Source organism: Tenrec ecaudatus, chromosome 15, assembly GCF_050624435.1.
Source record: "Tenrec ecaudatus isolate mTenEca1 chromosome 15, mTenEca1.hap1, whole genome shotgun sequence".
NCBI lineage: Eukaryota > Metazoa > Chordata > Mammalia > Afrosoricida > Tenrecidae > Tenrec > Tenrec ecaudatus.
In genome coordinates this window covers 14,449,939-14,476,315 of record NC_134544.1, presented here as the reverse complement: position 1 = coordinate 14,476,315, position 26,377 = coordinate 14,449,939, and the positions used below count along the sequence as shown (strand labels likewise).

Genomic DNA, 26,377 nt, shown 5'->3' with positions numbered 1-26,377 from the left:
TGATCTGGACTGAGCTGGGGCATTTTCTTAATATACAATTACTCTTTGATATAAAGTTCTTTTTTTATACATATGAGCCTCCCTGGATTTGTTTCTCTAGTCTACCTGGACTAACACAGTGGGAAAGGAGGAAGGGAAAAGGAAACACCGGAAAGAACTAGGAGGTAAAAGACATTTTTGAGACATAAACAGGCATGTATATGTAAGCATATTATATAACAATAGGGATATAGATCTATGTATGTTTATATTAAGTATTAAGGTAGCAGATGGATATTGGGCCTCTACTCAAGTCCTCCCTCAACACAAGAACACGTTCTAACAACCAGGCACTCTGGTGCTCGCTCTCCCTGTATGATTGCTGAAGAAAAAATGAGTGCACAGCCAATGTGCTGAAGAAAGCTGATGGTACCCGTCTATCAGAGAATATAGTATCTGGGGACTTACAGGTTTGAAGGTAAACAAGTTGCCATCTAGCAGAAAAGCAATACGCCCACATGGAAGAAGCACACCAGCTTCATGAGGTGTCAATGGGATCAGGTAACACGCATAAGAAGACCACAAACAAACAAACATGTAGTTGAGAATGGTGGTGGTGGTGGGGGGGCGGGCTGGAGCAAAGACCCAAAACCCATTTGTAGACAATGTGATATCTCCTCACGGAAGGTTCACAAGGAAGGGATGAATCAACCATTGTGTAGTATAGATCCAATGAAACACCCAATAATCCTCTGGTTCCTTCAGGCTTTCTCACCCCCCACTATCATACCCCCAGTCCTGCCTTCCAGTTCTGGCTAGGCGGGAGCATGTATACTGATCCAGTTAAGAACTCACTGCGCATGAAATCCAGTCTATCCTGAGATAAACCCCTCAGGACAGAAACGGGAGCAGTGATACCAGGAGAGTAGAGAGGAGAGGAGGAAGGGGGAACTAATTTCAATAATCAACCCATAAGCACCCGCCCCTCTCTGCCCGGGGAACAAACAACAGAAATCTGGGGAAAGGAGCCAGCGGTGTAAGATATGAAAATAATAATAATTTATCAAGGGGTCATGAAGGGTGGTGGAGAAGGTTGGGAGGGAAAATAGGAGCTGAAACCAAGGGCTCAAATAGAAAGTAAATGTTTAGAAAATAATGATGGCAACATATGTACAAATAAGCTTGGAACAATTGATGTATGGTTTGTTATAAGAACCCTTAATAAAATGATTTTTAAAAATTGCAAGAAGAAGAAAAAGTCATCAAGTCAGCTCCAACTCAAAAAACAAAAACAAAGGTCGAAACTTTAAACCTAAAACTATAAAGCTCCTGAAAGATAAGTAAGGACAAAGCTAGGGTTCCTGATCTATGGTATAAATACACCACCAAACATGACTAAAAATGCGCACACAACATGGGATAAACTAGCTAACTGGAACCTCCTAAAACTTATCAAATGATTTACTAGAAGAGTAGAAGGACAACCAACAGATAAGAGAAAATGTTTGACAAGGGTCTCAACTCTATAAAGTTTTTAGAAAACCCCAGCACCTCAACAGCAAAAGAAAACAATCCAGTTCAACATTCTGGCAGCTAACAAGCACAGGAAGAGATGCTGCTGATCATTAGCGTTAAAGAGATAGCGTCTTGCTGACAACAGTCACAGTGATCAGAAAACAATAATTGCTAGTGAGACTGGAGGACGGTTGGAACACTGAGACATCCCTGGTGGGACTGTCAAATGGTACACCCACCATGGGACACAACAGAGTGCATCTTTAAAGCACCAGAACTGGAATTACCAAAGGACCCAGCAGGCTCATTCATAGGAATATATCCTAGAAACAGTAAGAGCAGGTACGGGAGTAGACATGTGCACCCCCATGTTCATTGTAGCCTCACTCTCAATTGTCAAAGGATAGAAGCTACCTAAGTAGTCCCTTGGTGGATGGATGGATGGAGAAATTGTGGTGCATGAATACAATGGAATACTTCACAGCAATAAAAAAATCGTGATGAATCTGAGAAGCCTCTCAACAAGGGCCAGTGTGGAGGACATTATGCTGAGGGACACAAAGGCCAAATGCTGTATGCGACCACAGTCACCAGAGGCCAAGGATCAGTTTACACACAGAAAGAAAAGTTCTTTGATGGTTACTTGGGCTTTTGGAATGATTAGATGATGTTAGGTGCTGCTGAGTCAGTTCTGTCTCATAGCAACCCTGCATTACTAGATAGTAGATAACTCCTTTAACTCCGGTAAGGGGGAAGGCAATGCACAATATGGGTAAAGTCGGCGTAATGAAAGCAAGGGAAAGGAAGACACTGAGAGGTGCACAAGACTAAAGAACGACCATGGCAAATATTCTTAACATATACAGTCCTACAGTGACAGCAATGCATGGTCATACGAGATTACATCTGAGTGCATACTGTAGATTTGGCTACATCCGTATTTGTATGTGCTGCATGTACAATTGTATGATAGCCCCCCGCCCCCAAGTAAAGCAATAAAAACCAAGAAGGAAAACCTCACTGCTATTGAGTCAGTTCTGCCCCACAGCAAGTGACCCTTAGGACAAGGCATAACTGCCCCTTTTAGAGTTCTTTACAGCAGTAGAAAGCCTTTTTTTCTCCAGTGGGGCAGCTGATGATTGTAAACTGCTGACCTTACAGTTAACAATCCAAGTGTAACCCGCTGTGTCACTAGGGCTTCTAAAGAGCACACAAACATAACCAAAGGCCTCATGGAATGAAGCTGCTGGGACAATGGGTGAAGGCTGAGGACCATAGTCTTAATGGGCTTCTAGATCAATTGGCGTAACATAGTTCATCCTAGTGTGGTGGGTAGCTTGCAAGTGGCCATCTAAGATACAACTCTTGGTCTTTTTCGCCTGAAGCAAAGGAGTGTGAAAAAAACCAAAGACTTGGGAAACTAATGAATCTAAATGCCTAATGAGCCCACGAACCACAGCCTCTTCTAGCCTGAGACCAGAAGAACTAGATGGTGCTCAGCCACCAGTACCAACCACTCTGACAAGAGACAAAATAGAAGGGCCCAGCTAGAATGGGGTGAGGGCACAGATGTGGAATAAGCTCAGACTCCGACAAAAGGCCTAATAATCCTCTACTGGTCTGATTAAGAGTGAAATTTTGAAATTGACTGTAGCAGCATTTCTACAATATTGGTTGATATGATTGACCTATGAAGTGCTATGATATCTGTATTAGCTCTCACTAAAATGATTTTGAAAGAAAAAAGAGTGAAAGAACCCCTCTGACTATGGTACTTTTATCCTGGAGCTGAAGCCACTCCCAGAGGTCACCTTTAAACCAAACAATGGCCTTTGGAGTGAACACTAGCACTGGTAAGGAATGCGTTCTCTTGAATATTCAGCCAGAGCAGGATTAGCCCTGAACCAAAGACGAGGGGTAGAGAGAGCAGAGGAAGGGAACAGGGACGCCCATGGAAGGAATTGGGACAGCAGCACCTTGCAGGGATTGCAACCCCTATCACGGAACAAAGTGTGCGTGGGTTATTGAAAGGATGCTGGTTTGCTGCGGTGGAAACTTTCTCCCAAGGCACAATGAAATATTGTGTGTGTATGTGTGTGTGTAGGTGGCATTGTTGTCCTGAGCGAAGAGATGGCCCCTGTGCTACTCCATCCCTCATCTTTTTGTACCTACGTGAAAGGGTTTCAAAAAGTTTGTGGAAAAATTTCCAGTATCTTTTAATCCCATTTTCCCACAAACTTTTTTGCAGCCTCTTTGACGATTGATCAAGCAGTAGCCTCACTATGGCATGAGTCCAGAATGGTGACTTTGCTTTTGAAGTGCTGGTAAACCCAAACATCTCAGGTTTTGTAAAATAAAGATTTGTTACTAACAGTTTCCAAGCTGTTTTGAAATGACTTTATGTAGAAGCAAAACAGGGACCTTGCTCTATCAGGAGGCAGCAGGTACAGCAGGAAAGCCTGGCAGCTGGAGAGGCAGCCCCTCTGTTCTGCGTCAGTCTCACTCATAGCAGAAACACGGGGCCCAGGGCCCCTCTCTCTGGCTGTGAACTCCACAGGCTCTCTAGCTTCTGGGTCTTTATGCTGGAAATTCTTCCTCTTCTTTTGGCCCCCTGCTTTCCAGTACTGTGGCTAGGAAAGCTCTAAATGCTAACGCTAAATAGTTCCAGGATCCCTTTGAGGCCAGTGGTGCATTTATGTTTAGGTTCAGGAGTAGCGTTCCCAAAGTCTATGTGGGAGACCTGGTTCAAGTCCTGGCCAGTGGACCTCGAAGGCAGTCCCCCAGTCCTATAGCAGACAGTACATGCTGCTGTGATACTGAGCTGGCTTCAGCAGAGCTTCCCAACTAAGATGGACCAGGAAGGCAGGCCTGGTATTCTACTGCTGAAAACAAGCCAGTGAAAACCCTGTGGGGCTACTTTAGTCTGATCCACACTGGTCACTGGGCTGGCGCAGGACGGGGCAGTGTTTTGTTTCCTTGTGTATGGGGTTGCCCTGATATGGGGGTGACGGAAGGCAGCTAACACTCGGTCTGTGTATCTACTTCTACCCAGGCAAGTTCAGGGAAACTAACCCCACGAAACTCCAGTCTTCCTTTTCTTAGCAGCAGTTAACATTCTTGTTGAGTTTCCCTTTTTCTTTTCTTTCTTTCTTTTTCTTTTTGAAACTGGGTTCCATATTGCCATTTGTGTGTGTGTAGTCTGATGCATAAATGTGTAAGTACACTTCTTTTCCAGTGAGTTTTTCTTAGAAGCTTTGTGTGTGCTAGGCTAGTGATTTCATGAGGTGTAAGTTGACAATAAGACAGTGGCCTGGAGTAAACGGGAGTACAGATTGCATATTTGAAAGTCATTGCCTTCTGTGACTCTGAGGAGAATTGGGCAAGCCAAGACTTTGATCTCCAAGAAAGTGAGCTCACCTTGCCTGTGTGGTGTTTGGCTGGCAGGCAGTGTTAACAATTGCAAACACAACCTTAAGCTGGAAGTCTAGGGAAAACCTGCCTCAGAGCAGTTCAAATAGACTTGAGAGACTTTCCGTGTACACACTTGGAGGCCTTACCCAGAGCAGTCCTCAGGTGGGAGCCAGCTAGCCTGTGATTTCCATAGTCCTTGAGGATTTCTTTATGGATGTCATTTATTACATTCTTATATTGCCATTTTCTTAATGATGACCCAAGGACATCAAGAGCTAGTATTCACTGTTGTCAACGCAGGGCAAGCATAAAGTTTACTCAAAAGTGTGGAAATAAAGTATATATTGCTGAGGGCAAAATTCTGGGGCTTCTGTATAGTACAATAATCTAAAACAGCACATGATCCCCAGGTTTAGGTAAGTCATGATATTATTATCTCAGGAATTTGCATGCTCCAGCAAACATCACAGGGAAAGGTAGCAGTAGAATTGTATGGCAAAGGTGTGTGTGTGCTGTGGTGAAGTAGATGCTGGCGATGGTGTCCTGGCCGGTGGTGGAGCACGCCCTGTGATGGAGAGTGAGGAAAAGTGGGACGGAAGAAGAGAAGGCCTCAGGTGGCCATTGAGGAAAACATGTGGGTTGAGGTCCAGAACCCCAATCCGATAAGAGACATAGGGAGAGGGAAGGAAGGAATGGGTGCAGAGATGCCAAAAGGACTCTGTAGGCTGAGGGGCGTAAGTGAATTTGGTTGGCAAGAGGGAGGGTCTGTTCCCTTGAGTCTCGGGTTCCAGCTCTTAAGGCTTGGAAACTGCTTCCTACTGCAGGAATGGGACAGGTTGCTGGTTTTGCAGGGTGGGTGATGGGCATTTGTGTTGGGGTGCTGAGTAGAGCTAGGAGGTGGACCTGTGGAGGTTGGTCTCACTGGCATGGAGCTCTGAGGAGACTCTTCATTGTTCGTGAGACAAGCAGAAACAGGCAGGCTCTCAGTATCGCCACAGCAAGTGCCTAATAATTACTGGGTGTTTTGCAGTTCTTCTGAGTTATGTGGGATGATTTGGTTTGCTTGGAAACAAACTTTGTTCTGCCGCATAGTTTTTACTCATGAGAAAGTCTGTAATTAGAATTGTGCATACACTTGGAGAGTGGGGACAGACGCTGAAGCTGGCTCACTAGAATCTCTACAAACTCTCATGCCACCTTGTGAAGTGTCGGCTCAGACCACTGTTATACCCCACAGTATTTATTTTAGTATCATCGTTAGGAGACAAAAGTACTGATAATTGGCACTAACCAAACAGATTGCTCCTGCCATGCATGTCTGTGGTTTTGCTGAGCTCCTCCCAGCCCCACGTGGTCCACTTCCTCCTGCCCCTGGGCTGTGAGTGCAACTGTAGCCCCCGGCCAGCCAGCAGTGGGCCAAGGTTTCTGCCTGTGTGGACAGGTTCTCTAATACGATCAGCTGAGTCTCATGAGCACTCTTGGGAAAGCAAGGCATACGGCTTCATCTGACTGCAGCCTTGCATGTGTGCCTAGATTTATGATAAGACAGTCGGAATTTCCTGCAGCTAGTAGCTCTTCCTCGCTGGTCCAGGCTGTGGTCTTCTTCAAGGGAAGGGCTGAGTGACCACTGCAGAGTCAGCCATCGAAGCATGAAGCAGCCACATGGTTAAATGGGTGGAGGAGAGGGAAGCGCGACCTCGGGTGACTTGGATTCCTACCACGTTTCTGCCTTATTACTCTAATTACTACCCCGCTAATTAACGAGCATCCTACCCTTTTCCTGCAGTGAAGCATTTTCTCTCTTTTTGAATAGTGAAATTGTAAAAATAACCATTTTCCAGTCTGGGAATAATCAGCGTGGAGTCCCATAGCCAAGGAGTCGATTTTGTTGTCACGGACTTCTGGGTGCGTTTTTCTCATCCCCCTGCCCATGTGATAAGCGACCGTTTCTGAGGAATGCCACAGAAATTGGCACCTCGCCTCAAGGGAGACTCTAGCTGAGTGGAGCTTCTGGGCTTGGGTGGTTTCTGCTCTTCAAAATGGGTGGGGGGAGAAGCCCTAAAAGCAAGCTTGCAAAGTATAGGCATCTTGTCTCAACCCGGGCATCTGTACTCTCGGGTTGGTTTTCAGTGGGTGCCAGAGATAAATTGCCATTTGCACTCAGAGTCGGGCTCTGCACGCTGGTGTGTGGCCTTGATCTGGCCAATCCAATACTTTCAGCAGGTGATTTTTCACAATTTGGTTCAGGTGGTATTATTATTTTTCCCCCTGAGGGGGAAAGAAATTCTGGTTTTGCTACCCTTTTCTGACTAAATTTCTGCTTTTGCTTTAGTCTCACTTTCTATTTTAACCTATCCTTCCCCTTTTAATCTCTGTATTTAGATGGCTTGTAGACATATCTTGAGGTCAGGCCCAGTGACTCTTAAGAACAGGGGTGATTTTGAAGTGTGGCTTGCTGTGCTTTCCAGATGGGCTCACCTGGTCAGCCCGCACTGAGGACGAATGCCTGTCAGTACTGCTTTCTCCCTCTTAGGGAAGCAGAGAGGTCAATACAAGGCATAAGTGGCAGAGTTGGGGCCCAAACCTGCGCTCCCGGCTGCAGCCGGATCTATGCCTGTGAACCTGGCTGCTGTTTGTTTCCATAGTGAATTAATAGTTAAAAGAAAGACTTTGAACTGAGTTGGGAAGGAAGGAAGGAATCACTCAATATATAGCTTTAACCTTCATCCCTTTCCTTGCCAAGGTCCTGGGGCTTTCTGTATTTTGTTGTTTTGCCAGATCATTTGTGAACTTGGCTGAACTTTACAGATGGAAATATTTGAGTGTTTGAAATAGGGAAGAGTTGAAGGTTGTCAGAACAGAAAAAGAAGGTCAACGCTTGCCGGGAGCGTCACCAGGTGCTTTGGATAGAATGTTCCAGGGGCTCCATAGGCAAAGACAGAGCAAGCCACTGAGTGTGATTATTTATTGTGGAAACTTGGTGAAAAACACCAACAACAGCCCTGTTTTGGTCAGCCATCTGCTGGAAGATAGAAATGAATTTGTTAGGAATTTGCAGTGGTTCAGAAAGCTGTTGATTAGCATTTTGTTTATGGATTGCAGATTGTCATCTAGATGGTTAATTGCTGGAGGAGAGAGATTCTATTTTCCGTTGCTTTTGTGATCTAAACTCCAGCCGCCCTTTCTCAAAGTTCTGTGGATAGACAGAGTCTATAGACGAGACAGTGAGGTGAGGCCCCGGATTGTAGGAGCAAATCGGGGCCTTGCCTCTCCACCCCTTTGTTTCCCTGAAGTCCACAGTCACTTTAAAGGGTGCTGATAAATAAAATCCAACCTGTTTGCATAAGATTAAATGATTATTTTTTTAAAGCCAACACTATGTGTGTCTGCATGTCCTCATAAAGCATATCTTAAGTATTGCCTAGTTGTTCATTCTGTTTGAAAAAAGGCAGGACTTTCTGCTAGTTGGTCTCAGAATCTCACAGGGTCCTATAGGGTCGCTATGAGTCAGCATCTACTTGATGGCAGTGAATTTAGAGTTTTTCTAAATTTTTCTCTAGCCTGACTGCAGTCACTGTTGTTCATGAACGAAATAAAAATTAGAGACCTCATGAGCTTATGTTCCAACGTGGGGAGAAAAGATAATAATGAGTAAGCACGAAACACAAGTCATTAGTAATGTGTTAGATGATCAACGATATGGAGATAACAAAACAAAGGCAAGTGGCAGAGGAATACTAGGAGGGGGTGGGGCAGATTGCAGTATCACAGTTAGAAAGTGACCTGAGCAGGCCTTGCCAAGGTTTGGACAAAGACTTGAAGAAAATGAGAGAATATGCCAACTGGCTAATTTATTGTGTTATCTTATTACGACACTAGCTGATAGAAGCTAGACGGTGACTGATTTCAGCCCCTGTTTATAAGATGGACATTTTGATCTCTGAGTATTTCAGCCTTCCCTATACTAAATGACAGGCCTTTTTCAGCCCATCAGGGGATGGGAGTCTAAAGAGTTGCAGGAGAAACATTGCCTGGGATGGGACTTGCTGGTGACTTAATGGAGTAAAATTCATAAATCCTGATAAGATAAAGCATCTGAAGTCTTCAAGACCTGAAGATAAACAAGCAGCCATCTAGCTGAGAAACAACAAAACCCACATTGAAGAAGCACACCAGCCTGTCCTGACTGGATCGCTGAGGACAAAGTGGGTGCATAAGCAAAAGTGAAGAAAGCTGATGGTGCCTGGCTATCAAAAGATATAGTGTCTGGGGGTCTTAAAGGCTTGAAGATAAACAAGGGGTCATCTAACTGAGAAACAAAAAAGCCCACATGGAAGAAGCACACCAGCCTGTGAGATCACAAGGTGTCGAAGGGATCAGGTATCAGTCAGCAAAGAAACCACCCCCCCAAAAAAAATCATAGTATTGTGAATGAGTGTGAGTACAGAGTGGGGACCCAGGGCCCATCTGTGGGAAACTGGACATCATGCCCTTGCAGAAGGGCTATGGAGATGAGATGAGCCAGTCAGGGTGCAGTGTAGCAATGATGAAATATACAAATTTCCTCTAGTTCTTGAATGCTTACCTCTACCCTCCCCCCACTATCATGATCCCAATTCTGCCTTAAAAATACGGCTGGACCGGAGGATGCACACTGGCACAGATAGGAACTGGAAATACAAGGAATCCATGGTGGATGATCCCTTCAGGACCAGTGGTGAAAGTGGCGATACCGGGAGGGTGGAGGGAAGGTGAGGGAGAAAGGGGAAACAGATTACAAGGTCTACATATAACCTCCTCTCTGGGGCACGGACAACAGGGAAGTGGGTGAGGGGAGACGTTGGATGGTGTAAGATATGGCAAAATAATAATTTATAAATTATCAAGGGTTCATGGGGGGGAGGGGGAAAATGAGGAGCTGATACTAAGGGCTCAAGTAGAAAGCAAATGTTTTGAGAATGATGATGACAACATATGTACAAATGTGCTTGACACAATTGATGTATGTATGGATTGTGATGAGCTGTATGAGCCCCTAATAAAATGATTAAAAACAAGCAAACATGTGCACACAAAGATGTAGTGTGTGTGTCTTCTGTCTTTCATGGTCTGCATACATCTTTAGGGTGTATTTCAGAGAGTTACATTGTCAAAGGATTTACATCATGACAGTTTATAGTCTTGCTTTGACAACTCTAGCAAAGCACACATGCATAAGTGGACCTTCCCCTCTGCAGTCTTTGTGCGTGCTTGTTTCCTGGGGCTGGTTCTCATTGTCTTCTCCAGACACGGGTCGAACTGTGAGGGTAGTCTCTGTATGACTTGATGGTAATGTCAGCCCTGATCATAGCCACAAAGTACCCCCCCCCCATCTCCCCTCTGCACAGCTCCAGTGACGAGAAAGTGAATGCTCCTGGACATCTTTGTGTTCCCACTCCTGGCTGTTCTCATTTATATGTCTGTAGCATGTGGACATTAAAAAAGTGAAACAATACAGAACTCAGAAACTTGGCAATTTGTAGTTTTGCAACTAGAGCTGGAGTCCACACTCTTCCTAAGCCAAAATGTTTTCATAGGCTTAGTAAGGAGCAGATCAAATGACTGTGAATTTCCTGTCCTCCCTTTTGCAAGGAATGCACTGCTGAGTGGAACCCCCCTCCCCCCGCCCCACCAGGAGGATGTCCAGGAAAGCAGCCTTGATCTTGATCTTGGAGTTTGTTCCCCAAGGAGAAAGAGAAAGCCCATGAGCTGTTGCAGAAGTGGACAAGGAGCTAGGTCATAAATATATTGTATTTCATAAATGCTGCCTGGTTTATGTCATTGAGTATTCATTTATTAATGAGGACTTTGATTTATTAACGGATGGGGAGGCTGGAGAGTGCTGGCTGGGGACACTCTAGAAGTTCTTAGCAAGACCACTGGGTACCTTGGAGTCCTCCATTTCAGAAAAGCCCATATCTTCCCTGTGACCTGTCACCCGGGATGCATGTGCCCAGATAGAATCACCAAGCAAGCAGGGGCCCCGAGCTCCTTCGGTAGAATCCATCCTTAAATCAGGTGGTGGCAGCAGAAGGAATGTGATCTGTTTAAGCCTCTTGGCCAACCTGTAGCCTGGCCTGCACCAGGTGGAATGACTATCACATGCTTTCCCAACCACAAGCACCTGCTACTTTCCATGTTGTCCTCAAGCCATTGCACTGTTCTCCATTTATCTGTCTGTCTCTTAAACAAACACGTATTCACTGCCGTAAGTGTTCTGCAGTCCAGAGAGGACAGCATTCCTTGACCTTACTTACCTCACCTCTAATTTATTCACATTTTATATTTTTGGCCCTGCTGCACATGAACAGTGTGTGCTTGCACCCAGAGACAAAGAAAGAGGGGGAGGGTAAACAGAGGATGAGTGTTTTCCCTTCTCCCAGCTGGCAAAGGGCAGAGTGGTCCAGAACAATGAAAGGTGAGAGAGGAGGAGAACTTTCTGAACTGTGGGCAACAGTGGAATCAGCCAAGAGTGCAAAAAGAGGCAAAAGACTCAGGTCTTGGACCTCAGAGGAGGATTGGAGGGAGGCAGAGAGAAAAATGTGGACCCTGAGCAAGTGGGAAATGATTGAAATAGTTGTAAGCACTGAAGTCATTGGTTTTGTTGATCTAGAACACCATATAAGGAACTCTGGTGCTATAGTGGGTACATGTTACACGGCTAATCACAGGGTTGGCAGTTCAAACCTTCAAGCTACTCAGAGGGAAAAAAAGATGAGGTTTTCTGCTCCTTTAAGATGTACAGCTTCAGAAACTCAGATTCTATCCTGCAATGTTCTACAGGGTATTTTTGTATGAGTTAGATTGACTTCGTGGCAGTGAGTTTTTAAAATTTTATTTATTTTTGTTTAAGGCCACCGTATGTCTGGCAGAGAGATTTAGAATTAAAACATGAATTATAAAAACGCAGCAGGATTAAAATAATTTTATTTTGAATCTTCTAATTAGGGCTAAGTATTTAGTAGGAGTTAAGGAACCTTGGTGGTGCTAGGGTTCAGGTGTTGGGCTGACAATGACAAAGTTGGTAGTTCAAACCCACCAGCTGCCCCAAGGGAGAAAGAGGAGGCTGTCTGCTCCTGGAAAGATTGTAACCTCAGAACCTATATTGGGTCACTCTGAGTTGGAATTGACTCAGTGACAGTGGGTTTGTTTTTTTGTTTTGGTATTTTGCATTTGAGTAATACAAGTGGTTAAACACGTTTCCCATCTAACCAGAAGTTTGGCAGTTTGAGTCTACTCAGAGGCCCCTCAGAAGAGAGGCCTGGTGATCTACTTCCCAAAACTCAGCTATTGAAAACCTTGTGGCGCACAGTTCTAGTTTGACACATAAGGGTCACACGGAGTCACAGTTGATTTGATAACAACTAGGTTTCTTTAGTGTGTTCACACATTTAACTAGCAGATCCTGTCAGAGCGGTGTTTCCCAAAGTGGGCACTACCGCCCCTTCGGGAGGTTGCTGGAACCTACCCAGGGGTTCAAACCTTTTTAATTACAGAAAAGCACTGAGTAATTTTTTTTCTTTTTTAACAAGGCCAAAAATGTTTGGGTACCTATATGCCAAACAGTTCCAGAAAGGCTGTTTTAATTTCTCTTTCTATTAGCAATATTTGAGAGTTTATCTTGCTTCATATCCCAGCTGACACTTGGTTATACAATCAATCATAAATCTAACCATTCTTATTTGTGCATAGTATAATGATATGATTTTAATTTGTCTTTCCCTGGTTGGCATTGACTCGGTGGCAGTGAGTGTAGAGTTCTGGTTTTTTCTGAACTAAGGTTGACCACTTTTCATATGTTTATTGACTCTGTTGGATGTATGTGTAAAATACCTATTTGGTTCTTTTGGACCTTTTTAAAAAATAGCATTGTCTTTTTTTTTCTTCTTTAAGATTTGTCAGGATTTTCTTGATATAGTCTGGATATGAACCCTTTGTTAATTATATATGTTGCAGGTAATTTTCCATTCTGTGGCTTGCTTTTTCACCTTTCACGGTGAAATGTTGAAGGCAGATGTTTTTAATTTTAATATACTCTCGTATGCATATCATTCCCTTATGATTTCACCCTATTGTGCCAGGTTTAAGGAATCTTGACTTCCCTCAAGATCCTCCAGGTGTTCTATGCTAATGCCCCAGGTATGGTGTGAGATGGCCATCACAACTGATTCCTACCTTCCACCCATAAGGGGAGAGTCCGTGTTGCTTTTATATATATATAATTTTAGACTACAGGGAATAAAGGATGTCAAGTTCTTCACTTCTGTATACTCCACAAGTGATTTAAATGCCATAAACAGTTTTAACTTTTTTCATTTAAATAATGGTAATTCCTTTTCTGTTAGAGTACTCTAAACCATAAACAAACTGGTTTTCCTTCTGCCCCCAACCTCCCTTCATCTGTCTTTCAGAAAACAAAACAAACAACTTCATACTCTAGGATTTTGTGTAATGTTTTCACTCTAGTCTTGCCTTTATGTGGAACTTACCAAGGGGTTCAAACATTTTTAATCACAGAGAGGCACTGAGTAATTTTTTTCTTCTTTTGAAAAGGGATGTAGGCCAACAACGTTTGGGTACCTGCATGCCAGGCAGTTCTGAAGAGGTTGTTCCAAGAAGATCTCCTGTCATTGGGTGTGTTTGTGCAGACAGAGAAGCGTAGAGGATTATTGATAAAGTTAGCTTTCATCCATCAGAAAAACTAGTAAGATGCTCTTAGCCTGCTTTCTTTTTACAGACTAATTTCTTCTAGTAATTTCCAAAAGGACCTGATGGGCAGATTTAGAAAGAATGAGGAGCCTTCATTGTTACTTCTTCCCGGCATCCTTTTTCTCTCCTCCTTTCTCATATCTCTTCGGAAGTGTAGCAGTGGAGCTGATGAATGAGGCTTATACTTACAGAGAAGCTTGTTATTTGGGTGACTGGTTCTATTTTTCTGATTGTGTTGGTGCTATATTTTAGGAGACTCTTCTGAATGATACACAATACTTCTTTCCAAGGCAAGCCATTTTGGAGGAAAATATATAGATGATAAGAATTGTCTAGTGTGTTGTGTGATGCAACTTTGTCTGGAGCACAGCTATCTAAGTGTTGTTTACAATGTCGAAATGATATCTTTGAGGATTAGCTTGACATCAGCCTTGAAATCCTTAATTTCCTATTTATCCAAACAGCTTTGCCCTCAGATCTGAATGTGAGCTTATAGTCTTCAACTCCGAAGCTCTTAAGTATGGCTTTACTTTTCCTATAAATTTGTTTGGGATTATGTGAGCTAAGTGTCTGTAGTAGATAAGATAAAGAGAGTCCCAAGCTATTTGAGGAAATCCAAGAAATAAAACCTTAAGGCTAATGCTCAGTTGATCAGGAATTAGTTTAAGTCGGTGTGTTATTTAGCCCCATGTTGTCAGCTTTTAGTCTCAAATCCTTTTTATGAATAAAGTTGCCCTCACTGTCCTTCATAATAAAATCTGCTAGTTGTGTATAAGGTTAATGTATGAATTATATTTATTCTTTTCAGATTAATAATCTATAATGATTATTGCAGTATAATAATACAAGCTATTCCTCTTTATGATACAAAATAATTTTTAAATCTCTTTTAGTCTGTGGCTACTGATAAAAAATGAGAGTGAAGGAGAATCTTACATATCATGATCAGTTGCCTAGCAAATTATCTTTTTTGTTCTTTGTGTTGACTTTAAACCATATCCACTGTCACTGAATCCATTCTGACTCATAGCAACTCTATAGAAGCTTTCCAAGACTGAAACTCTTACAGGAGCCGAAAGCCCATTCCACCCCCCTAACCCGCCCTCCCTCCCCCCAAGTATTTGCAGTTCTAATCTCAGGATACCCCTTGCCCTCCAGTGGCTTTCACCTCGTAGGACCAGGTATAGAGAGACCTGCCCCAGAAGGTCTCCAGGGCTGTCATCTTTATGGAAGCAGACTTGCCACACCAGTGTCCTGAAGAGCAGCTGGTGGATTCCAAACTGCTGACCCTTCAGTTAACAGCCCAGTGCTTAACCAGTGTGCCATCAGCAAGATACATTTATAGAGATGACCCTGCACACATGTAAGTGACTCAACAAATACATTGTCAATCCGCCTGTACTGCAACTACTAGTAAAAACGGTTCTCGGCATGTTCGACAACCGATTGCAATTTGAGGTTAACACATGAGTGTGCCTAATGGATGGGCTTAGGGCTTTACTGGTAGCTGATGTTGGTGCCTATGTTCACTTTCCAGTTCACCATCAAGTTGGTTTGTGTCCTTAGCGGATGCATGCTAACCTTGTATTTGGAGTTGTGAGTAGGTAGCAAAAAAATAGGTGAAGTTGTTGAGACAGTATGTATGATTGTGATAGTCTGCAGGGTTAATCTTCATGGATTTTTATGCCCCCATGAGTGCTGAGAGTATCTCTTTTTTTTAAAAATTTTTTTATTTTAACAATTTATTGGGGCTGATACAATTCTTTTCACAGTTCTTACATATACATACATCAATTGTATAAAGCACATCTGTACAGTCTTTGCCCTAATCATTTTTTTCTCTTTTCTTCTTTTACATTTTATTAGGGACTCAAACAACTCTTACCACAATCCATACATATACATACATCAATTGTATAAAGCACATCCATACATTCCCTGCCCCAATCATTCTCAAGGCATTTGCTCTCCACTTAAGCCCCTTGCATCAGGTCCTCTTCCCCCCCCCCTCCCCATTCCCACCTCCCTCCCCATTCCCCCCTCCCTCATATGCCCTTGGTAATTTATACCTCGTTATTTTGTCATATCTTGCCCTATCCGGAGTCTCCCTTCCCCCTTCTCTCCTGTCCCTCTCCCAGGGAAGAGGTCACATGTGGATCCTTGTAATCAGTTCCCCCTTTCCAACCCACTCACCCTCCACTTGAGAGTATCTCTTGAAGACAGTTAAATACTGGGTTTTGTTGCGTGTAGAGAGAACTGGTGTTAACATTGCCTGGCCTACAAATGCACTGAGTTTTGGACAGGTGCCCAGCATTTCACCCTGATTCAGATACCGGGTGGGTGCCTCAGGTGCCTTTGGTAGTTTGAATTTCTGGCTGCAGCGCTTAGAGATGTGTTTGTTACCTTTGTCTTCTGGGACCTTTGCCTTCAGCTTTAGAAAGCAATTATGGCATCTTGCACCAAGCAATCTCTAGAACTCTGCTGAGGAGACTCAAAGACAGTTTCATTGTAAAGACACCTCCCTGCCTCATGTTGAGAATACACAGTGACAATCCTGAGCAAAGGTGATACCATAAATATATCATTGCTGCATTAAAGAGAATTGCCACCAAACCAAGGACAGTTGACTTGTTTACATCAGAGATCAACACCTTAAGAGCCCTCAGGCAGTCTCAGTGACTACCTTCTAAGCCACCCTCTCTCCTCCTGAGGAACTGGCTGCCCCGACCACACCGTGTGTGTCCTGTGACAGACAGCGTGCCTGCAGCCCATTCCGAGCATCCGAGCAAGAGGGGCAGTGTGGGGTACTCTCTTGGGCTGGGTATTCCCAGTCTGAGGCTTGCACTAGATGTGGTGGCAGTTTAGTTCCCATCCAGTTTGGGTGGGATTTTCACCCGAATACCACCATATTCGGAAAATGTTAACGACTGCAGCCAAAGGGCACAAGAATATGTATTTTCATACAAGTGTTTCCTGCCAAGCCTTCCCGTTGCTGATGACTGTCCCTCCTGGTGTCTTGGCAGAAGTCTCCTCTGTATCCTCTTCATTAAACTAGCTGGCCGGGCGTAGGGGTAGAGGGCGGGAGAGGGGCAGCTATTTTATAGCAAGAGATGGAATTGGTGCCTGTATTTCTGTCCATGTTTTGTTGGCTTCCAGGCGAATCCCAGGAGGGAGTGAGAAATGTAGTTATTGGGGTGCGTTCAGAGGATGAAATGGGATCTGTAGACAGCTAGCCTGCCTTTACCAAACTACGTAATACGTTTTTAGGCACTCGACGTAAAAATAATGTGAACATACAGTTGGTTGCAGTGGCTGTCTTTGACCCATTATTTATAAGTAGTGACTTCACCGTGTCCTCTGCAGCCACTGAACCTAAAGCAGTGGTTCTCAGCCTTCCTAATGCTGTGACTCTTTAATATTGTGGTGACCCCCCAACCATAAAGTTACCTTCATTGCTACTTCATCACTGTTATTTTGCTACTGTTATGAATCGAACGACCCTTGTGAAAGAGTCGTTTGACCCCAAAGGGGTTGAGACCCACAGGTTGAGAACTGCTGCCTTAAGGCAAGATGCAGTGGGTTCTCTCCAATGAATGATGCAGCTCTTCCTCCTCCTCGCTGGTGTAGCAGCATCTTTGACAAGGTTGCTCAGCGCTGTGAGGAGGAAATCTAGGAGTGAAGGCCTGCGATACTCTTTCTGATCAGGCCCAGTGGTGTAGTGGGTTACACATTGGGCTATTAACCTCGAACTTGCCACTGGTTCAGCAGTTTGAAGCCACCAGCTGCTTCAAGGGAGAGAGATGAAGTTTTCTGATCCTGTAAATCAGGGGTCTTCAAACTTTAACAGGGGGCCAGTTCACTGTCCCTCAAACTCGTTGGAGGGCCGGATTATAGTTTAAAAAAAACTATGAACAAATTCCTATGCACACTGCACATATCTTATTTTGAAGTAAAAAAAAAACCAAATGGGGCAAAAACACCGGCGGTCTGGATAAATGTCCTCTGTGGTCCGCAGTTTGAGGACGCCTGCTGGAGGTAGTTAGCATTTCAGAAATTCACATGGGGCAGTTTTACTGTCTATATTGTTTTCATGAGTTGGAATTGACTTGATGGGAGTGCATTTGGTAACATTAAAGAGGAAGCAGGAGTCGTTTAAACAACAACAAAACACCACCATATTCTTTGTCCTAGCAGCTCATAGACTACAAAATTGGAGTCATCCAACAATAATGAAATGGGTACATAAATGACAGCAGCCCTGTGTTGACATGATCTTCAAGGACATGAAGGACGAGCTCTCATCTCCAGGCTCTGTTTAATGACAATTATAATAGGGCTTACAAACTGCAGTGGCCTGCAAGAATTTAGAGACTAGAGACAGGCGCAGGATATGATATTTGTCAGAGAGGCGGTTGACAGCAGTTTAGGAGATAGAAATAAACCCAGCACGCTGTGTAAACTGTCAGTAAGAAGCCAGATTTACCAGGCAGTTGGCTGTACATATTTTGATCTGACACATAAATTGACCCTTCCCAAATCTATTTAGCAGCTGGCTGTCATTTCCATTAGCTAAAAAGTAACTAGTTTTAAATCTGTTTTAAAGCTGCCACCAACCCTCCTTCAGAGCTGCTGCCGGCCCCTTTCAGCTCAGAGACCCAACTTCCCAGAGGCCCACTCGGACTCAGTTCTCTGTGGCCTTTACTGTGGAGTTCTTCTTTAAGTCCTGGCCTGGGCTCTTGAAAGGACCGTCAGCACATGGCATGACTCAGTCTTTCTGTGGTGGAGGGACCAAGGAAAATTCAAAGGCTTCCTTCTGTACAATGAGAAGGAGCCCTGTGGAGCCATGGTTAGACACTTGGGTGCTAACCCCTAGGAGAGAAGACACTCTGCTCCATAAAGGTTCCCAACATAGGAGACCGAATGGGGCCCTTCTGTGTCACAGGGTCTCTGTGTGTCAGGATCACCTTGAGAACACCCCTTCTTCCCATTGAAATGACCCTCAGGTTTCCCTCAACCCAAGGGAGCTCAAGGGAGAGATGAAGAAATAGCTGATGTTTTCATTCCTAGCCACTGTCAGTTCCAACTCCAAACACCAGACCCACTGCCATCTAGTTGAGTCCAGTTTAAAGTGATCCTGTATAGCATAGGTTCCCAGAAAAGTTATCACTCTGCCCCAGGCAATTAAACACTTTTGTACTATGGGTCACAATCCAGGATAAAATGTGGGTAACTGCTTATGCAGCTCCTTTAGATTCTTCCAGCACCCACAGTGGGCAGTATCACCCCTGTGGGAAACACTGCTCTATAAGCTCTCCAAAGCTATGTCTTGAGGGTGCAGACAACCTCTTCTTTCTCCTGCAGAGTAGCTAATGTATTTGAACTGCCAACCTCGAGGGCAGAGTAAATTCTTCCATTCACGTTTATATAACTCAAACTCACTGCCATTGAATTCATTCCTACTCTTAGCAACATTATATGACAGAGTAGACATTTTCCTGTGGGTTTCTGAGGCTGTAACTCTTTATGGGAGGAGCAAGTCCTCCATCCTTCTCCCATGGAGTGGCTGGCGGTTTTGAACTTTCAATTAGCAGCCCAGCACATACCCAACCCACTATTATGCCACCAGGGCTCTAGTCACTCGTACATAGTGATCCACATTTCTTAGCTTTTGGTTGCTATTTCATCACATTTACGTGCATTCTCTAATGTTTTGGAGACACCAAGGATTGCTTAATGTGCAATGCTTATTCTTGTATATGGTTATAGTGAAACAAAGATAGGCAAAACCCATTGCCACTGAGTCAGTTCTACCTAATAGTGACTCTATAGGACAGAGGAGGACTGCCCTCTGGTTTCCAAGGCTGTCGTCTTCGAGGAAGCAGCTCACCACATCTTTCTCTTGCAAAGCAGCTGCTGGACTGTACCTTTCAGTTACCAGCTGAGCACCTTCACCACAGTGCAACTAAGGCTCAGGAAATTTAGATTGTTAAAGTTTTACTCAAGAAACCCTGGTGGCCTTATCTGGGTAAGCATTGGGCTGTAAACCCAAAGGTCAGTGGTTCAAACCCAAACCATAGAACTAAGGCCTGTGGTTCAAACCCACTCGCTACTCTACAGGAGGAAGATGAGGCTGCCTGCTCCTGTAAAGATTCACAGTCTCAAACCCTATATAGTGTTGTCATGAGTCAGAATGGACTCCTTGGCAGACAGTTATTATTATTTTTTAATCATGAGTATTGTGATAACTAAAAGTAAGTGAAACCAACATAATAAAAGTTATCATAGTTATTGCCCCCAAGCTTAGTGGTTTAAAACAGCAAGCATCGCTTATCTTACAGTTTCTGGGGGGTAGGTACCCAGCTGGGTGGTTTTGGCTTAGCTTCTGGATGGGTTTGCAGTCACAATGCCAGAGGGGCTGCCCTGAAGTTGAGGAGCATTTGGAAAGTGGGGCTTGGGGGTGGGGGTGGACTACTTCCAGTATGGTTGCTGCCAAGGGGCCCTAGATCCTTGCTGGCAGATGGCAGGAAGTCTCAGTTCTCATTTCCTCGAGGTTGTCTGAGTATCCTGACTTTGGGGAGCTGGCTTCCCCTAAGCAAGTGATCCCTGAGAAAAAGCAAGGAAGCAACCCTATGCTTTGGTGGTCTAGTTTCAGAAGACATGTGGTGTCACTTCTGCCACATCATTTAGAGGTAAGTCATGAAATAAAGTCCTTGCCCAAGGACAGTGGGATTAGATTCCGCCTTTGCAAAGGAAGAATGTTAAATAATGTGTGGACATGTTTTTGACCACAACCGTAATAAACTCGAGGAGTACTTGTATCAAACAAGAACATGTAATTGGCAGTAATCAAGGTTACACTTTGTTCTCTGTGGTCACAATAATCTTCTGGTTAAAGCAGGTGATTTTACTATGATAAGAATGTTCTGAAAAATTACAGTGAAAAATGGCAGGGCTTTGGGGAAGATTAAGAGTTGGGGGGTGGGGGTGGGGCAGAACACTTCGCTCCAGAATCTGTAAGCGGAGGAAAATAAGCTCACGCATGGAGGAACTGGAACCTCCAGAGACAAGCTGGGCAGCCCAGGCAGAGACTTGGAGTGACTGGAAATACCGCTGCTGGAATAGTAAAAATGTACAGCAACGAGAGAATGGAAATGCTGGCTGGCAGTACCTTTGCAAAACATCTTTTCCTCTTCTTCTGGAAGTTGTGATTCTGCTCTTACTCTCCCATCTCTCCCTGTCAGGAGCAAACCAACCTGCCTGGATCAACACAATCAACTTGTCACACTGACCACATTTCCCGACTTACTGCCTCATAGGAGCAATTGGTAGTAACGAAGCTCGGTGTGGCAGAACAGACTGTAGTTAAACTATTTCCTAGCATAGGCAAATCTTCTTCTTATCACATCTTATGACTTTATTTGGTGCTGTTGTTAGATGCTGCAGAGTCAGTTCTGACTCACAGCTACCCTGTGCACAACAGAACAGAACAAACACCGCCCAGTCCTGCGCCATCCGCAAAACTGATGTTACACATGAGCCCATCTAAGCAGCCACTGTGTCTGTCCATCTTGTCCAGGGCCTTACTTTTTTACTGCCCTTCCACTTACCAAGCATGATGTCCTTCTCACAACTTGTCCAAAGTACCTGAGACAAAGTCTCACCATCCTTGCCTCTAAGAACATTCTGGCTCATTTGCACATGTGGCTTTTAAATCACTGAAGATTTTCTTGCACAGAATTAAGGCCAAAGAACAACTATATGCATCTATTTCATTCCAACTTACCTACAAATTTGATGTAACCTTTCAAGACCAAATTATTTTCTGCTTTGACTTTTTGTTGAAACCATGTGTTTTCAGTAGTAGAATGCATTTTGAATGAAATGAAAAAATAAAACTTTTGAAGTAATATAGATTTTGAAACATATTGATACATTTGATACTTATTGGGACATCTTGTGTCCTGAGGAGTCTCTAGTGCTAACATTGCTGGGAGGAGGCCAGTTTCTTCAGATGCACACAGTTATACAGGCCCCCAAAAGATGGCTGCACAAATTACAGAGGTGGAAAATGTAGATGGCCATGCTACACCCCATGGAATATTTAAAAGTGTAGGATTAAAGACACATTTGTAACCTGGGGACTGCATGTCTCTGGGAAATTCTCAAAACCTTGGGAATTTAATTATAGACTTCTAAAATAACTGTCAAAGAAGATATAAAACAGAAATAAAATAGTTTGAACTGGTGGAAACTCGTAAGACAAAATGCCAAATGTGTGAGCGCTAGCAACTGCAGTAAGATGGGAGAAAAGGCGTCCAGATTCGAAAGGAAGAGTGAAAACTCCCATTCTTCATAGAGGTAGGCTCCAGCTCCCTCATGTTAAGACTAATTATAAAGGCTCAGTAACCAAGATATTGTGGTATTGGTTTACCAGACAGGCAGATCACTGGAATAGCAAAAGCAGTTTGGAAGTTGACTCCTGAGCATATAGACGGTCAGTTGAGTTTTGGTCAAGCTGCCAAGGCAGTGCAGCAGAGAAGGGTTCACCTTTTCAATAATGGCCCTGTAACAATTTAGAAAGACATATACACAGCAGCAAAAAGCCCAATCTTGAACTTGTACCCTTTTTTTTTCTTTAAAAAAAAATTAACTCAAAGTGAGTCACAGACTTCATACGGCAGTGTAACCTGTAACACACACCAAGAAGACAGGTGGAGAAAATCAGAGAGATTTCAAACTATCACGTAAGATGCTCTGAGCGTGAAAGAAAAAAAGCAAAGTTTTGGACTTCACTGATGTGGAAGAATTTTGTCTGCTAATGCACTGTCAGGAAAATGAAAAGTCAAGCCTTAGCCTGGCCCAACGTACTTATGAGCCATATTATCTGCCCAAAGCACCTGTATCCAGAATGTATAAAGAGTTCAAACAATTGAATTGTAAAAAAAGCTTTGAATGGTCATTTCAGAAAAAAAAATGTGTCAGGTGGCCATTAGTTCATGAGATGTTCAATACAGTTGGTCATTTGTCATCTTTGTTGTGTGATGTCAAGTCAATTCCTACTGAGCGACCCCTTGTGGCAGAGGAGAACGCCTCCATAGCCTTTTCTAGGCCACCATCACCTCCTGGCCAGTGTCGGCAGATTAATAGTGAGCACCTTGCTTATGACGTGCCCCATGGGAGAAAAATGTGCATGTGTGTGTAAATCACTCACATTCATAGTCTGTCCCAGCATCCCCTGTTTGCTGCTGCTGTTTCCCCTTCTTCCTGGATCAAGCAACACCCTACACCTGTAGGGATTAGAGTCACCTTTCTAAAGTGAAATTTATAACACTGACCCAGCTTTAAACTAGCAGGAAATGGTTGTTTTTTAGAATATAAACGAATGGCACCTCTTCAGAACTCAGAACTTCGAGAGCTCCATGGAGGGTTAGTTCTAGCATTTCTTAGTGCTGGCACGAGATGCCTGCCATAAAGAAGGGCACGCGGTGTAGTGTACATCGCCTCCTTCATCTCCAGATGAAGTACCATCGCTTGAGTCCCTGGTTCTCAGCTGAGCACCTGAGGGTGTGCCTGATCTGGAACACTGGTGGAGAACAGACAAGGGCATTGAAATGCACCCAGAACAAGAGAGGAGGCCTTTCATTCCAGTGTGGGTGCTTAGGACTTACCAAGAACAGACTGATCTTACCATTTGGCTGCAGGACTATTGAGACCTCTTCTGAAATCTTGGGGATTTTTCAGACTAAAGAGTAAAAAAAATCTCCCTCCCTCCCTTCCTGTGTGTGTGTCTCAGCGTGTGCATTGCTGTCTCTTTGTATATCCTCTGTACATCATAAGCATGGCCCGTCCAGAACCATCTGTCATGCAGTGGTGCGAGGCTTGTCTTTGAGATTGTATTCTATGGCTATAGAGTCTTATTTTCTTATTAGAAAAGTTACTTATTTGCTGTATCTCCTTAGTATCCTATATACATCAAATATTTGTAGAAGGAAAAATAAAAATTTATTCTAGTAAAATTGGTTAGTTTCATTAAATGCTAGATGTTGTTTTCCAATCCCAGTCTTTATAACATTTTCTTTTCATGTATTTATTTAATAAGGCCATCCATAATCATCTTGAATTTATCTGTTTTTAAATGCAAAACTGTCAAAGATACAGAGGAAAATTAAAACAAGGTAAAAGAGATACTCATCCCAAACGTAGGGGCCGTAATAGATTGCGAAAACACAGTAACAAATATAACTGAAAACACACAAAAATCAGAAGACAAGCTAGATGAATAGGTCTTCCTTTACCTTAGTCATTTATGTGCCTTAAAAAATTCACCAAAAATATAATGTAACCTAGACCAGAAAAAAAGTTTTTATCCATCGCATATCAGACAAGGGACTAATCTCTGAAATGTATAGAAAACTTCAGCATCTCAACAACAGAAAGTCCAATAATTTAATTAAGAATGGGCAGAGAAGATAAATCCCTGAGGACCAATAATGAGAGGCAATACCAGGAGGGGAAGGGGAAGATGGGGGGAGAAAAGGGGAACCGATCACAATGATCTACATATTATAACTCTCTGCCAGGGGGATGGACAACAGAGAAGTGGGTAAAGGGAGACATCATTCCGTGTAAGGCATTAAAAAATAATAACCTATAAATTATCAAGGATTGATGAGGGAGCAAGGGTGGGTAAGGGAGGGGGAAAAAGGTGATATATGTATGGATTGTGATAAGAGCTGTATGAGCCACCAATAAAATGATTTTAAGTGGGCAGAGATCATGAACAAAAACCACCAAAGAAGATACCAGGTGGTCAACAACCATATGAAGAAATGTTCCAGCCCCATTCATTTACCATTAGAGAGATGCCAATCAAAACGAGATATTAATTGCAAAGTTCAACTTCAGTCTTTCCCCCATTTATCAGGATGTTCCCCGTTGGTCCAGTTGTGAAGAATTTGGTTTTCTTTACATTCAGTTGTAATCCATAGTGATGGCTGAATGTTCGTAGGTTTGATATCTTTCTACAGGTGTATTTACCTATGTTGAAATTATATCTATGAATGTAGCAGAGCTTATAGGGGTAAAGTTAGGAAAACAATTATAGATATAACCAATTACCCTGAGGGAACAAGTCATGCATTCGGAGGACTCAGGACCCTGGTGGTAGAGGACCTTAAGGTCAGTTGGCACAGCATAGTCCACAATGACAGTGTTCTACACTCTACCTTGATAAGTAGCACTGGAGTAGTGAAAACTTGTGAGGGACCATCCAAGATGCTACTATTAGTCTTTTCTTGTCTAGAATGGAAAAAGAACCAGTCCCATGGACTAATGGACCATGCTAACATCCACCTTCTCAACTGGAAGAGCTAGATGGTGCCCAGCTACCACTACCAATTACTCTGAACAGGATCACCTTAGACGGTTCTGTATATAATGGGTGAGAAATGTGGAACATGACTCAAAATGATAAAAAGGGACCATGCTGACTGGTTGTATGGATCCTGGTAGAAACCCTGAGATAATGGCCCATTCAGGTCTGGATATGACCTTCCCTCCCCTCCACTCAATTTTCAACTGAACAATAGACTATTAGGGGAACAGTAACACTAGAAAATAGCATTCTTTAAAACTCTCAACCATTTGAGGTCAAAGGGTGGGATTTACCCCAGGACAAAGTTCAGAAGGGTTAGGAAAGGAAGAGAAATGGATACAGGAAACAAGGAATGAGTGGAGTAAGTGCTGGCATCTTCTAGGGATTGCGGCCGTGCAGCAGAATGTGTGTGATTGTTGACTGGAGAGCTGGTTTGTTCTGTAAACCATCACCCAATTCATACTGAAGGTTAACTGGAAGCAAAACTACAGCAGTCTCTTCCTTGGGTTTGCCGGGGAAGCCCTGGGCTTTACTCATTGGGAACCTTCACTTGGGGAGCGGTGGGCAGATTTTACTGTGCATTGCAGTATGGCATGTCTTGGATTCTCTCAATTATAAGATTAGAAGGTTTACCTTTATAATCATTCTCTCTTGTCAAAGTAATTTATTTAGTATGCAGACGGGTAGAAGAAAAGCCAGTTTCTTTTAAGACTAAAATGTCTGCTTGTGCTTGTTTCAGGAAAACCTCACAGCACTGGCAGCTGGGAGCGGATTCAACTCTCAGGAATGTATAATGTCCGGAAAGGCAAAATGCAGTTGCCAGTGAACCGATGGACGAGACGCCAAGTCATCTTGTGTGGGACCTGCCTGATAGTGTCGTCTGTGAAAGATAGCATGACGGGAAAGATGCACATCCTGCCACTAATTGGTGGAAAAGTAAGTTTGAAGCAATCAGATTGTTGGCTTCTTGACCTGTTGAGCCTGAACATGTTGCTTTTCTGGCATGTGAAGGCGCTTACTTGGGCCCATTTGTCTGGTCATGGGAAGATGGTTACTGACTCATCCATAAGTCTTTTCTAGCTCTCGTGCTACACTAGTGAGCAAGTGTGGGAGATAACCACGGCCACTGGCTCACATTCTAGTTGACTTTCACTGCTAATTCTAAGCTCAGTGATATGGTCATTGCTTTTTATATCCTGAGCATGTTTATGTGGTATATTACAACAGTCCCTCTTGAGTTGAGCTTTGGGCTGCTAATCGAAGGGCCAGTGATACGATTCCACTACCTGCTCCTCAGGAGAGTGATGTAGAAGTAGAGATTTACAGCCTCAGCCCACCAGCTGCTCTAGG

The 26,377-nt window shown here is 43.5% G+C and overlaps 1 protein-coding gene across 1 annotated transcript in view; it reads left to right on the top strand.

Moving 5' to 3' along the window:
* PHLPP1 (PH domain and leucine rich repeat protein phosphatase 1) overlaps positions 1-26,377 on the top strand; it is a 191,883-nt gene that overhangs the window by 67,104 nt on the left and 98,402 nt on the right. The window contains exon 2 of the mRNA XM_075532660.1: positions 25,767-25,963. Coding sequence (XP_075388775.1) covers positions 25,767-25,963 — 197 coding nt within the window. The remainder of the gene's footprint in view (positions 1-25,766; positions 25,964-26,377) is intronic.